This window comes from Alligator mississippiensis, chromosome 3, assembly GCF_030867095.1.
Source record: "Alligator mississippiensis isolate rAllMis1 chromosome 3, rAllMis1, whole genome shotgun sequence".
Taxonomy (NCBI): domain Eukaryota; kingdom Metazoa; phylum Chordata; order Crocodylia; family Alligatoridae; genus Alligator; species Alligator mississippiensis.
This window is the reverse complement of record NC_081826.1, coordinates 292479695-292493893: the sequence shown is the minus strand read 5'-3', so window position 1 is coordinate 292493893 and position 14199 is coordinate 292479695. Positions and strand designations below refer to the sequence as shown.

Here is a 14199-nt window from a genome sequence, read left to right as displayed (position 1 = left end):
CGAAATAACTCTAGTGAAGGAAGGGTGGGATAGTCAGAAATCAAGTGCTGGGTTAAGTCATTGATAGATGGCTGGTAAAAGGCCTACTAATATTTTCAAATGTTTGGTTATTGTTATATCTTACATCCATGTAAAAAAAAAAAAAGGTGTGGGGGTAGGGAAAGTGATGCTAGATTTCATGATTTTATAGTTTTAAATACACTGCTTCCACAGTTTTGTGATTACCCAAGCATCCCAGCTTTTGTTTCTTGAAAAAAATCTGTTTCTGGTCCTTGTGGTTGCAGAGGAAAGCTTGAAAACATGGTTATAATATATCCCCAAAGTACAAAAACCAGAAAGCAAATAAAAAGTGTATTCAAAATGTGTTATTTCAAAAATGAAAACCCTCATAATTTGAAGCCAATCCCATGATTTTGTGGGCCTGACTCATGATTGAGACGGGATGGGAAGATGTAATTGTAAGCACTGGAGCCAGCTGACCCTGGCCCTTACCATGTGATAAGGATGTCACCCTTGGCACTCGTGACCTCGACCATGTGCCTTGATGTCCAGGAAATAAAATACCACCTTGTACCAGCTTGTTCCATTCAGCCTTACATTTCTTACTGCCCACTTTTTAAGGGGGCCTCAAATACTTGCAAGGAATGTTGTACAATTAATTGGATTTTCTAGAGAATTTCATCTCTCCTCTTTCTATGTTTGGTACCAAAACGAGTGCATTTCTCTTTTCTTTTGTCCTCCGTGAGTCAGAAACTGTAAGCAACTTCCCTTCCTCTCTCCCTTTCTGGTGGGGGGAGAGAGTTACATATGGAAAATATATTTTGTTTTGTAATTAATGAAAGCCAGATTTTGGGAAGTTGGCCATCCAGGTCTTTATTTATATGAGAGCATATGTCTGTGTTTTGTTTATGACTCACTCCTACTTCTTTCATTGTAACTTGGATTTGTTTACGCAAGCTCTTTGCAGGCTCCAAGCAACATGGTGGCATATGAGCCAATAATTTATATTCTCCAGAAGGGGAAGATGGTAAATGAGTTTTCTAGTCTGAAATTGTCATATCCCGTAGTGAGCAAAGAGAGTTTCTGCCACTTGACTGCTCCCGGTTATCTACAGAAAATGCTAAAATAGCAACTTTCTTTTAAACTACTGCTAGAAGGATTGGGCTGTTAGCCATGAAGGGAGTGATAACCCCCAAATGAACCTTTCTAGAAATCTTGGCTGCTTCTGAAACTTCAAGGATTTCAAACCCAAATGACTGCTTGACAGTCAGGTGTAAATTAAGTTTGCAAGTGGAAGTGGACTGAGGTTAATTTAGTGGGAGATGTTTTATTCTTTACTGAAAAAAAATCCTGAACTACATCATTTCTTTTCCGTCAGTGCAGAACTGATATGTTGGGAACGAAAGGGGAGCACAAGTCGTTTCAATAGCAAAATTAATACATTGTGTTTCACTCACCAAGGACTAGTCACTTGTAATCAGTGTGCAGGTTCCAAACTAGGAACAGATGCTAGGTCCAGCAAAGAACAATTAAACAATTTAAGCAAGACGAGCAAAGTCTAGTGTCCTGTGCAAAGGACTGGGAGCCAAGAACGGTTGAGTTGTCCTCGGCTCTGACAGTGACTCACTGCAACCTTGGCAAGAGCCTTGGCTACTTTGGACCTGGCTCTGATTTAAATGACAGTGGTCTGAATCAGAGTAAGACCTTGATTCAAAGTCCATTGAAATACTTTTTATGACTGTTGAGTTCCAGCTAATATTTAGGGGGATGATATTAAGGAGCACGAGCAGAGCTAGAATTCAACTCCCCTTTTTGCATCGAAATGGCTGTGCCAGCTTTCCAGCTGTGCCAGTGATGTTTTTGGCATTTCTGCAATAGGCACTGATATTTCCCCTGCAGTAGAGATGCATAGACTGAATATGTGCCCTAGGTTATAGCCTGGCTGGGCAGGCCTGTGACTGCACACACACACCCCCAATCTGGATGCACACCTGTGTCTGGATCACAGAAATGGAGCTGGAAGAAACACATTTCAGGCAAATGAAAGGAAGAGGACCCTCCCACGTTTTAGCCCCAACATTAATATTCAGGATAGGATAGGTTAGGTTGCTCAGGAAGCTGGAGACCTAGGTTCAAGCGCCACCCCGTCCCTCAAAGAGGGGTTTAAACCTGTGTCTCTAACTTCCTAGTACAATGTGGATGCATGACATCACAAGCCAGGCATTATCCTTTCCCCTCGCCAGCACTGTTTTGGTGAGCTTAGATCCAGATACATCCAGAATGGGCGTGCGTTCCTGGTCCATACAGCGCTTATGGCACGCAGTCTCTGTATACATGCTTACACATCCACACTGCTAGGGAAGCTGAATTGCTACCTGTGTGTAAGTGCGGTAAATGCTACATATGTGCCTAGAAACTGCCATCTATATACAGTAGGGAAGTAGAAACCAACTCAAGCTTAAATCAAATAAAGGACTTTGGGAGGCAGTTCAAACCACAAGAGATTTGTCTCTGTTCCCTAGCAAATCCTATTTATATTCATTACAACCAGTTTCTGTTTCTTTCCCACTTCAAGGGATGCTACATAGGCTATTAAAGTTCAGAATGAAGGCAAGACAGGATTTGGGCAGTCTATCACATGTGATCAGTCCTGCACATAGGTAGCATGTTAAACCCACCTGGCACTTCTATTCTGGAGTCCCCACCAAAAGCCATGGGAGCAAGGGAAGAGAGCTCTCCTTTAGGTTACAGCAGCAGGGTTGGGTTATGGCCACTATGAAACTTTAGTGACAAAAAGTCTTTGGACTTGTCTGCACTACCTCTGTGCTGCATTCAGGACCCACACTGCTTTGCCCACACACGTACCAAATGCCCCAAATGAGGAAATGGCCCTGATGACATGCCAGTAGGTCTGAGATCAAGACAGAAGGTCTGAGAGCATCATAGGGCATGTACTCAGAGCCACTCTAAGGCTGCCATTGCCCCTTTTGGGGAGTTGGCATGCATGGGTATGACAGATGTGCTTCAACATTAGCATGCATGGATATAGTGGGTATGCTTTACCCTGGCACTCCCAGGTATACAGTAGTACAACCCAACAGGTTGCTCAAGAGCCAACACAAGTAGGGCATATATCCTTGGCAGCAATTTGTAGACAGGACTCTAACGGCCTGTAGCTACCCTGGCAATATATTGGTAAGAATGATTTGTCTAGAGCTGTCTCTACCCTGATAGTCATAGCCTCATCCTTTCTTCATTGTTCCTTCCTGTAAGCTTTCCTGTCTCTGAAATCTTCACTGGTAATTGTATTCTGCCCTATTTGCCATGTGTTTTAAAACACCTGCTCTTTCTGGGACTAAATGAGAAAGGAGAGGCACAGTTTCCATTCATTTTTGCTTTAACAATCCCTATTTCTCTCTCTTTCCCATCCCCAGCGGCCAGCCCACCACTGAAGAAAAGATTCAAGCGCCGTGAAATCGAAGCAATCCAGTGCGAGGTGCGCAAGATGTGCAACTACACCAAGATCCTGTCCACAAAAAAGAACTTGGATCACGTGAACAAAATCCTGAAAGCCAAGCGGCTGCAGAGACAATCAAAGACAGGCAATAACTTCGTCAAGAAGAGGAGAGGACGTCCCAGGAAGCAACCTCTTTCATTCGACGAAGACTCCAGAGACCAAATGCCCGTTCTGGAAAAATGCATTGACCTTCCCAGCAAAAGAGGTCAGAGACCCACACTGAATCCTTTAATATTGGAACAAGCAGCCACTCAAGATACAATCATGGCCACCATCGAGGCTGTAATACACATGGCTCGGGAAACCCCGCCGCCTCCCCCTCCCCTACCGCCACCCCCGCCACCTCCTCCCCCACCTCCTCCCCGGACTCCCAGAGTTGGAAAGAGAAAAAACAAGCCACAGCAGCAGCAGCATGAGGAGGAGGAGGAGGTGAAAGTGAAAAGGCATCGGAAAGCTAGAGGAAGCGAAAGCGAAGCCCTTCCCTAGTACAGACACACTCAGTCAAATGCCAGTACCAGGTGCTGGACGCTTCAGGACTGACACACGGTGAAGTGTGTAAGGGGTGCAGGCTCCACTTGACACCTGCTGCAGCAACAGACTCCCTCTTCTTTTCAGTAGCATGGCAGCCGTAACCATTCAGAGAGAATTGACCAATCATCATCATCATTGTTGTTGTCTTTGGCACTAGCCCTTAGGGGGAAAACGGGGACGGGGGGTGGCGGGGTGGGGGTTGTCAAAGTTAGCCAGACCATCTGCTTTGCAGAGTTTCCAAATCAAATCAGCATCTCAGCATTGCTGTTCTCATCCCTTGAAGTGGAAGGTCGTCTTCTCAGTAAGTAACTGAACATTATCTTTAGAGCTGCATACTCGACTCTGATTTTGTTTGGTGGGCCAGGTGAAACTAAGAGTAACCATATTATAGTAGAAATCACTGTAAAAATAGTGTATTTTCCTAAATTGTGATCTTGGTTATGATCTGTTTGAATTCTTGTTTTTTTTTGTTTTTTTGTTTTTGTTTTGTTTTTGTTTTTATATACCTGTCGGGCCTTGGGGGCATCATTTAACCAATGGCCTGAGTCCTACTATAACTACACTTTTTTTTTTCCTCAGTTACTTGCCTAGTTACAACAACTAGCAGCACAGGCAATATACAAGTACAGCCTTACATGCACACAAACACTCGTTGCGAGTGCTATCCCAAGGAATGATGGAATAGCATAGTGTTTAACATAAGGTGTAAATGGATATTCTACTAAGCAACTTGGCATTCTTAGTGGCACATCAAAGGAGTCGCCAGTCAACCAAGTTGCTTTGATGCTTGGTACATATCAGTAGAGAACAGCCAGATACTTCTGGGGAATAGAATTATATAGTAAACAAGGACAAAATCACCAAAAAAAAAGGACAGAAAAGAAAGATAGGACCCAAACTTCTGCAACTCGGTTCTGCAACTCTCACTGAAAGCAGTGGGAAACCCAGGTACAGAACGGTTGCAGGTTTGGATCCAAATGGGTAACAATGCCTTGGTATGTTCTTTTAAAAGAGAAGAGTTAAAGTAGATTGTTTAAAAATACAGAAAATAAAACCATATGAAAATAGGTTATTTCTTGGCAATTATTTCTTAAAAAAAAGGAATAAGTGTTCTTATCTGAAAAATAAAAAAATGTTCAAAGGGTATCACCACTGCAATTGTATTAATGCCACTTTGGACAAGTTCTCCAAGTTGTGGTTGCCTTAAACTAAAAAGATTTTTTTTTTTTTTTGTACATAATGTAAGTATAAAGATATCAGTCTGCATGGATGCAAACTGTGTGTGACAAATCGTCTCTTTAAATGGTCAGTTTAAATTGTACATTTCTCATTCAAGTTGTACGTTAGCCATTGATTTTAGCTTGGATAAAATATCCGATCTCCATTTCCACAGCCCAGTTAAAAAAAAAGAAATTATCTAAGACTGAACATGAAGCTATTCCATTGCAGTAATAATGCTTTTAAAAAGTCAGCTGTTGAAATTTGAAATAGGTACTTTTGCCTTGATTTTATTTTTTTAATTCCTCCAAGACAGTGAACACCTGGCATGGCAAGACTGGTATTAAAACTGGGGGAAGGAGGGTTGAGGATATCCCAGCTAGAGAGCAGAGAGCAGAATTATTTAAGCATTCACAAGCTAACTGCTATTCCCTTTTCCGAGGAATCTTTGAGCTGGCGTATTGCCAAGGAAATTGCAAATAGCACGACACTAAAAAAAAAAAAAAAAAAAGTCCCCACAAATAAAGAAAGTGTTTCTTTTCTTTTATTTATTTACAAAATCATATCAAGACTATGGTGTTAAAGGGACACTGTAAACATAAAACTCATTATTTTTAAAGACTTATTTTTCCTAACTTCTGTTATAGCACCTTACCTTATTAAAGATGATTGCATTTTTTATTTTTTTTTAATCTAGGGGCAAATCTTGTGATCCTAACTTAGTTAAAATCTCATTAAAGCTAATGAGAGGGGCCCTGGAATTTTGTTCCTGATTTGTTTTGCACCATTTATAATACTCATTTGCTATATTTTTTTTCCTTGATTAATGCAGCTTAGATATAGACTGGTCTCCTTCAATTACAATCAAGTTTTCCTTTTAGTCCTTGTGAATTGACACTGGTTCACTGGCCGCTGTCACAGTGCTGCAAAGAATTGTTGAAATCCCCCACACCCTAGGAAGGTTGTTTCTTAGAATTTCATTTATAATGGAGTCCTTTTTTCCTCCCCTTTGGGCCTGAAACGAGTTGACAGTAGGCACATCTACATGTTCATTAATGTGCGGTAGTTACTGTGCATTTAGTTTAGTACGTGTTTAACAAAGTACTAACTAAACGCGCAGTACCTACAGTTACTGTGCAGTAGCATCAGCACACGGTTTTTTGTGACGCTTACTGTGCAGTAGCCTAATAACACTGCTCAGTAGATTATTAGCACAGATTTTGACCAACACGCTACTGCGCAGTGTTATTAGGCTACCGCGCAGTACGTGTCTTATGTAGATGCACCCAGTGTCTCTTTAAATGCAAGAACAATGTGGGTTCAAGTTGTCTGGGTACATGATTAATCCAAACTACAGCAAATATTGATCCGCAGTCACAACGTTCTCGTTCCCCGCTAGCATGGGAAGTGTAGAAACTGGAGAAAAAGGCGGAATGGGCACTATTCTACCTTTGGGTGCGCATCTGTAGCTTAATCAATGCAAAACGCAGTCTCCCTTGAGCTGTCAGAGTGTAGAGTCAACTTATGGCTTGAGGTGCCCGAGTGGGCATAGGTTGTGAGGTTGAGGGTTTGCCCTGAGACCTGGCCCATTGCCCTCGTCTTAGCGACTGAATGGAACCAATGCAGCCCCTTTCTCAAGGAGGTATTACCCATCATCCTCCCCACATGCAGAAAGTCATCTACACTCAAGAATTGCAGCATGCAACAAGCGCTCTGGATAAGATTATGCATACCATTTGTTCTTAGAGACATAAGAGTAGCGTTCAAAGAGTTTACGGGGACAAGCCATCTAAGAAAGGTGGACTGTGACTCACCTGACCCAAGGTTTCTTTTCCACAGTGGGAGCCTGCAAAGGAACATGCTAGGAGGCAAGGATATTATGATCCAGCGGGGGTTGTTTGTCCAAATGACAGCACAATGCAGCAGATTTTGTCTGACAGGCAGATTAGCATGTTAATTTGTATGAAAGCAGGCTGAAAATATTGTTAGATGGCACTCAGAATTTGTCTTCTGCATGTTGCATAGTCTATAAATATGATAAGCAAGTTGCTGACAGAATAATATTATAAGGCGATGTACTACATGCAGATCATAAAGGATTTAGTTTTAGGGCTTAAGGCTAAAATCCCACTCCTGCAGTTTATTACCCAACAATATTCCAGTAATGAGCTTTTTGATATTTTTTTTTCCCCAGCCCACTATGAAGATTTACTGAGGAGCTGTCTAGAGTCTCACAACACATTTCTAAGGACTGACTGTATAAAACAAGGAAAAAGAGGACGCTGGTGGGAGGAGGGAGAAATAGCTTGTGTCACAGAAAATGTCAGCTATCAATTGCCAGTTCCACGAGCCCTTCCACGTTACATTTTCTGTGAAATTTCTTACATGCTTTGGGGCACGTAGAAAAAACCGACAACAGTAATAATACTGGGTTATTCAACAGCACGGCCCATTATACCCCCAGTGGACAATAGTATTTCAGACCATTGATGTAGACTACTGTGTTTGTATGGTGATATTGTTTGTACAGCACCTAGAACAATGCTGTCCTGGCCCATGACTGAGGCTCTCAAGTGCTACAGCAATACAAACAATAATGAATAATAATTCGTGTTCTATGTATGAGGATCTCCCCAACTCTTATTTTCACAGGCCCTGATCCAGGAAAGCGATAAAGCACGTCTAAGTAGTATTTTTGTTGGGGAAAAAAAGGGTAGGGGGGATGCTTTCCTGGATGGGGAAAACCAAGATGCAATGCCTCTTCCTTCCATCTCATCCAAAATCTGGGGTGCAGCAGTTCTGAGACAATTAGAAGCACATTTCAACAAAGGAAACATATCTGAGATCTCCTTATGATGCCTGACTAGGTTGTATAAAACACTAAATAGAAAACGGGAAAAAAAGAAAAAAAAAGAAAAAAAAAGCGAAAAAAAATCGTAAAAAACCTGAGAAGAGCTGCCAATTGGACAACATGGGGAAGCAGTTCAGTCCCATGTTGGTTTGTTTTACTTTCCTTTTTCTTTATTTTTTTAATCTATTTCTTAAATAATAAATGCACATGAAGTGTTAAATATGTATATACTGTATTTCAAAAAAAAATTAAAAAAATCAAACGAATGGGGCACAAGATTGTTCTATAAGTCGTGCTGGCTAATTTTTAGTTTGTATTCATAAGTGGTTTTTAAAAGCCTTTTTTAAAGTGTAATTTGCATGTTCTACTTTGATTGTATGTAAACATATTTTAGAGCAAAAAATGTATTTGTATTTTATTGAATATAGAGGCAAGAAAAAAAAACTTGTACATTGTTTGAAATGTTCTTTTTGTAACAGTTTTTATTCATGAAGCATTTTTGTACATTTAAAAATGGATATGGACTTGATGTTATTTGAGGCTTAGATACATCTGGCATGCTTTAATGTCATGCTCCTTCATGATCTTAGATGTTGGTTTTTAAACATTTTTTTCTAAAACAAAGCTCAGTCTTTTCGCTACCAAATCAGGTTAGCACAGTATAGAGCACTTAACTAAAAAAGAAAAAAAAAAAAGTTAATCCTATTCATATGTTATTCATTGTGTGAAATTAAAGGAATTCAATTCAGTCTAACATGAGTTGTGAATTCTTTTGTCTTATTTTCCATCTGTTTCACATCACTAAGGAGTTTAATAGCTTTTGGGATACTAATGCCGTGCACTCACCAACCCTCTTTATGGTAATGTAGAAAAACATGCTTCATTTCTGGGGGGGGATTTTTCCCCAGAATGTCCTCAAAAGTTTTTTTTTTTTAAGTGCGATGGGGCTTGTTTTCCAAGGAGACTTCATAATTTGTGTCTGTAAAGCTTTTCATATGACTATCACGTGGAAAAGCCTATGGCCCAAACTGTGGCCCAAGACACTCGTCAGGGTGGGAATAACTGTACGTACCAACCACAAGGAGTATTCCTGCTGTGCTCTTTGGAGGAAGTAGAAGAGACCAGGAAATCAGGGAAGGATTGGGCAGCATTGGGGTAGAGCCAGGTAAATGTATATCCTCATACTTTCCACCCCAGGGATCGCTGGTAGTGCAAATAATACAGCATGGGATGTATTATGTTCTCCATGGACTCTTACCATAGCTTGCATCCATTCAGCTGCACTGACATAAACTAGCTATGGAAAGGAACCTGCGGGCTGGTGTGACGGGTCCTGTCTCACCACCCATTACACCGGACCTGGGCTGAATACTAAGGATCCACCAGCTTTGCAGAGGACTCAGCAGCATTGTGCATGGAAGTGTTCTGCTTAGAGGATGGTGCGCTAAGATCTTCACGTGAGGCTCCCCAGGGATATTTCTTCCCTAGTGTGCCCTGCTGTGGTGTTTTTCCTGTGAGATAGAAGCTGAATGCAAATGAGGCCCCAATTTGTGTTGTTCAGAAATTACTCAGAGTCAAGGAACCAACAACAGTCCTCTTCATTCAGCGCCTGACTTCTGTGTGAGCTTCCTTAGGAAGTATTAGCCTCTGCACAACAGAACTGGTTCCAACTCAATCTGGTGGGTACAGTCCCCTGTGTCTCCATCCCCAATTAATACAACAATGACAATTAACACCAACATGAATGTAATGACATGGTTTAAATGCAAATAAACAACCAGCTAACACTATTCAACTGGCTTCTTAACATATGCCCTGTCACAGGAACCTTTAGGTCTCTTCTGAGACCTCAGCACCACTATCATCAAGCATCAATACTTCCAAGCATTGCCATGTCTTAGAGCACAACCAGCTCAACTTACTGCGGTTATGGCCTGTCTTAGGCTTTCTTGGGCTGGCAGCTGACTCGGTGTCACTTATCTCCTTCACTTTTGAAATCTGAAGAAGAGGCCTTCTCTCTTTTGTGAGCTGTATCTATCCCATACAACCATGGCTACCTCTTCTTATGCCAGTCTTGCGTGAGGCCATTATTCCCTGCATAGATGCATACAATGTAATGTTCATGAAGCTGGAGCAGTTTGCAGAACCCTACATCATATTAATAGATAGATCTATCTATATCTATATCAATACAGATGTATCTATATCTATCTAGCTAGCTATCTATTGGGATGTAGGGGAGTTACTTTATTTCTCTCTTCCTACACCAGCAAGTCCCTGGTGACTAGCATCAGTTTCCAAAATGTGTTCTTGCTTTCATCTTTTGTTACATACATAAAAGCCTCAAGTCTCCAATTTACATCATTCTGCTGTAAAAAAGTCCATGCTCAGATCCTCAGGAAAGGCATCTTTGGACAACTGAGTTTGGTACATGTGATCAGACTACCTCAGGACTGCTGGTTCTTTAATTAACTCTTTAGGTAGATTTGGTCCTATATGAATTAGATATATTTGCACAGTAGTATTATCAAGGCAAACTTGCTGTGCCCAATCACAGTCCCCTCATCCTGCCGCCGAAACCTGAGAACCACATGGTTCTGTACTCAAGTTAATTAGCAGAGGATAGGCTAATGGCCACTGTCACTCAGCTGTGCTAATTAGCTGACCTAGAGTGTTGTGTGACCACAATGAAGCAGCTTCTGGCTCAGGAGGCATCCTGCACAGAGCAGCAGCATGGCATGTTTGAGGACTCCCCAGCTTGGCATGGTAAGTTTGTTGGTTCAGGCAAAATTTTCCCAATCTAGTTCACTGTCCCAAGGGATCTCTGTCCCCCTTTCTTTCTGTTGTTGCAGCAGGCGTGCTGGTAATGGCCCCAACTTGCACACCCTGCCAGGTTCCTTTTGCTTCCGTTGTTTCCATTTTACAGAATTTACCTTTTTTGCTTATTCAGTGTTAGATTAGCACTTCTGGCTCTTTCTAAACTTGCTTTTAATCTCTGATCATATGGTTCTTCTCTTTGTGGATCTTTTACATCAGCAAAAAATTGTCGTGTTTTCTGGTGAAGCAAACCAAATGGCAGTGTATCCCACAGGGAATGTTGAATACAACGTGCCCTGTTTTGTGCAAGGGCCCCTACTAGACCCATGATGCACCATCAAGCACAGAAAAATATTTGGCCTTTGCTGTCTGTACAAACACTTTTAGCTTGTAGGTAGTGGGAAATGCTTCATTTATACAGATGTATTTCATTTTTCTATCTTCTTCTACAAGGACTAGGACATGCATCCATTCTGTTGGTGAGAAGGCAAGATACAATAAGGATAAGTGCAAAGTCTTGCATTTAAAATGGTCCCATGGGCCTGTACAGATTAGGGACTGACCGGCTGGCCAACAGCTCTGCAGAAAATGACCTGGAGGTTACAGTGAACAGTTAACTGAATATGAGCCAGCAGCGTGCCCTTGTTGCCAAGAAGGCTGACGGCATCCTGGGCTGCATTGGTAGGATCATTGCCAGCAGGGAAAGAGAAGTAATGATTCCCCTCTATTCAGCATTGGTGAGGCCACATCTGGAGTCCTGTGCTCAGTTTTGGGCCCCCCACTACAGAAAGGATGGGGACAAATTGGAAGGTGCAGCAAAGGCCAACAAAAATGGTTCAGGGGCTGGGGGACATGACTTAGGAGGAGAGGCTGAGGGATCTGGGCTTATTTAGTCTGGAGAAGAGAAGACTGAGGGGGGATTTAACAACAGCCTTCAGCTACCTAAAGGGGGCGTTGAAAGACGATGGTGCTGGGCAGGTGGTGAAATCTCCATCCTTGGAGGTTTTTAAGACCTGTGTAGGCAAAGCCTTGGCTGGGATGATCTAGTTGGGGCTGGTCCTGCCCTGAGCAGGGGGTTGGATTAAATGTGACCTCCTGAGGTTCCCTCCAACCCTCATTTTCTGTGAGTCTGTGATAAAAATGAACCTTACAGATTAACTGAAGCTGCATAAGCTTTCACGAGTTCACTTCTCTGCTTACCCTATGCTTTCCCAAACAATAAATTTATCCATTTCCTCTTTTATGTCCTTCAAGGAGGCTATTCTTTCCTAGGAACATGGATGGGGAACAATTGAGGTCTTTCAGTTCCATTTTGTTCTTGCTGCTTTTCCCAAATGTTGCACAGCTCCATGTTTTAGTTTTTGAGGACTCTGACTTGAAGTTCTTGCCATCTACGGACTTGTTTTTTAATCCTATTTTAGGTTATAGAGTGGGGTATCATCTTGTCCAGCTGAAATCACTGAATACCCTAAGATGGTATTCTACTTAGAGTCCCTTTGAGGAAGTCATTTAGGATCAGTCCCTCAGGGGATCCTTGAGTTCTTCAGGGTCTTTAAAAGCAAGCTCCAGTGGTGCAATGGGTTAGCATGTGGTACTTATAAGGCAGTACTGTGGGAAAGTGATGCCAAGGTTGTGAGTTCGAGCCTCACCTGGAGCATTTAACTTTTCATAATTGACCAAAAATGAATATGAGCCACCAGTGAGGCTACAGTATAGTTAGCAGAACAAACAATACACTGGCATGTGTCACCCCATCTCAAGCAAAACTAAGTAAGTTATTCTCCCACTCTACTTGGCATTGGTGAGGCCACTGCTGCAGTACCACGTCCAGTTCTGGGCACCGCACTTCAAGAAGGATGTGGAGATGCTTGAGAGAGTCCAGAGAAGAGCCCCTCATGATTTGAAACCTGAAGCGCAAGACATAGAAGAAAAGTCTGACAAATATGGGACTGTTCAGCCTAGATAAGAGAAGACTTTGGGGGGATTTGGTGGCAGCTTACAAATATATCAGGGGAGACCATCAGGGCCTAGGTGAACGACTATTCACCGAAGTGCCAGAGGGGAAAACCAAGAGCAATGGTCACAAACACCTACAAGAAGGTTTCAGACTGAATATAATGAAAAACTTCTTCATGGTTCATGTAACCAAACTGGAGTAAACTCCCAGCGGGGATGGTGCAGGCACCTACCCTGGAGATCTCCAAAAGGAGACTGGACGCACACCTTGCTGGGGTTATTTGACCCCAGAAGTCTTTCCTGCCCAGAGCAGCGGGGCTGGACCCGATGATCTTGTGAGGTCCCTTCCAGCCATAAACTTCTGTGACTCTGTGAATCTTAATTTCAGCTCAACTCTACCTGCAGCTAAGGGCCTGTGCTCCATTTCCCTCTTTTATCTAGTATAGAGTCATAAAGTGGCAGGAACATCAGAAGACAGTTCATTCAATGAGGTTACACCCCAGTGAGATCAGAATTGGATGTAGGAGAGTGGGCAAGTTCTGCGGTAGCTTCCTAAATGATCAAAAGTAGCATATGGCCTTAAAGGGCTCGTTGGTCTACATCCTATTGTGATGTTCCCACATCTCCTTATTAGGGCTGTGCAAGACAGCACCGTTCTGCTTCAGCATTTCAATGGGACAGTGTTTCGCTGAGTTTTGAAGCCCCTGTTCTCTTTCATTTCGTCAAGCTGTTTTGCTGTTTCGACGTTTCGCCCATAGGCTATCATGGAGAAGCATGCAACTAGAACTTCGCCATTTCTTGCCTGATTCAGATGAACCTTGCAGGAATGGTAGCCCCTTTGGAGGCCACACATTCTGCCAAGTTTCAAGGATGTAGGTTCAGGTGTTTCTGGGAAACTGTACCTCAAATTCTTGAAAGCAAACTTTTGTCACGTGTGTGTGTGAAGGCACAGTGGGGTGAAAACTGCAGGGATGGTAGCTCCTGCTGAGGCCATGAAGCCTGCCAGTTTACAAGGACATAGGTGCAGGGGGTTCTGGGAAACTGCACCCCAGGCTGCAAGCAAAACTCATGACATGGGCGACACTGTGTGTGTGTCAAGGCACAGCCTCACTGACACTGTGGCCTCTATATGACACAGTGGTGTGCCGCAATGAGGCCTCCTCCTCCCCCTCAGCCTCAGCCTGGTCCACCAATTTAAATGTCAACAGGTAATAACTTAATAAGCAGCACAGTAGCACCAGCCAAACTGTGACAGAGCCTTTCTTTCCTTTCCTGCAGGAGCTGCTTCTTCACCAGCTGCCAGGGAAGT

The 14199-nt window shown here is 42.6% G+C and overlaps 1 protein-coding gene and 1 non-coding gene across 2 annotated transcripts in view; both read left to right on the top strand.

Moving 5' to 3' along the window:
* The window catches only part of SETBP1 (SET binding protein 1), a 337678-nt gene extending 328807 nt beyond the window's left edge, over positions 1–8871 (top strand). The window contains exon 6 of the mRNA XM_019495945.2: positions 3435–8871. Within this exon, the coding sequence (XP_019351490.2) occupies positions 3435–4003 (569 nt within the window). The 3' untranslated portion in view covers positions 4004–8871. The remainder of the gene's footprint in view (positions 1–3434) is intronic.
* A 3625-nt stretch (positions 8872–12496) lies between these two features.
* On the top strand, positions 12497–12591 carry TRNAI-UAU (transfer RNA isoleucine (anticodon UAU)). Its single transcript has 2 exons — positions 12497–12534; positions 12556–12591. It is a non-coding gene; the product is annotated as a tRNA-Ile (tRNA).
* The last annotated feature ends 1608 nt before the right edge of the window (positions 12592–14199 follow it).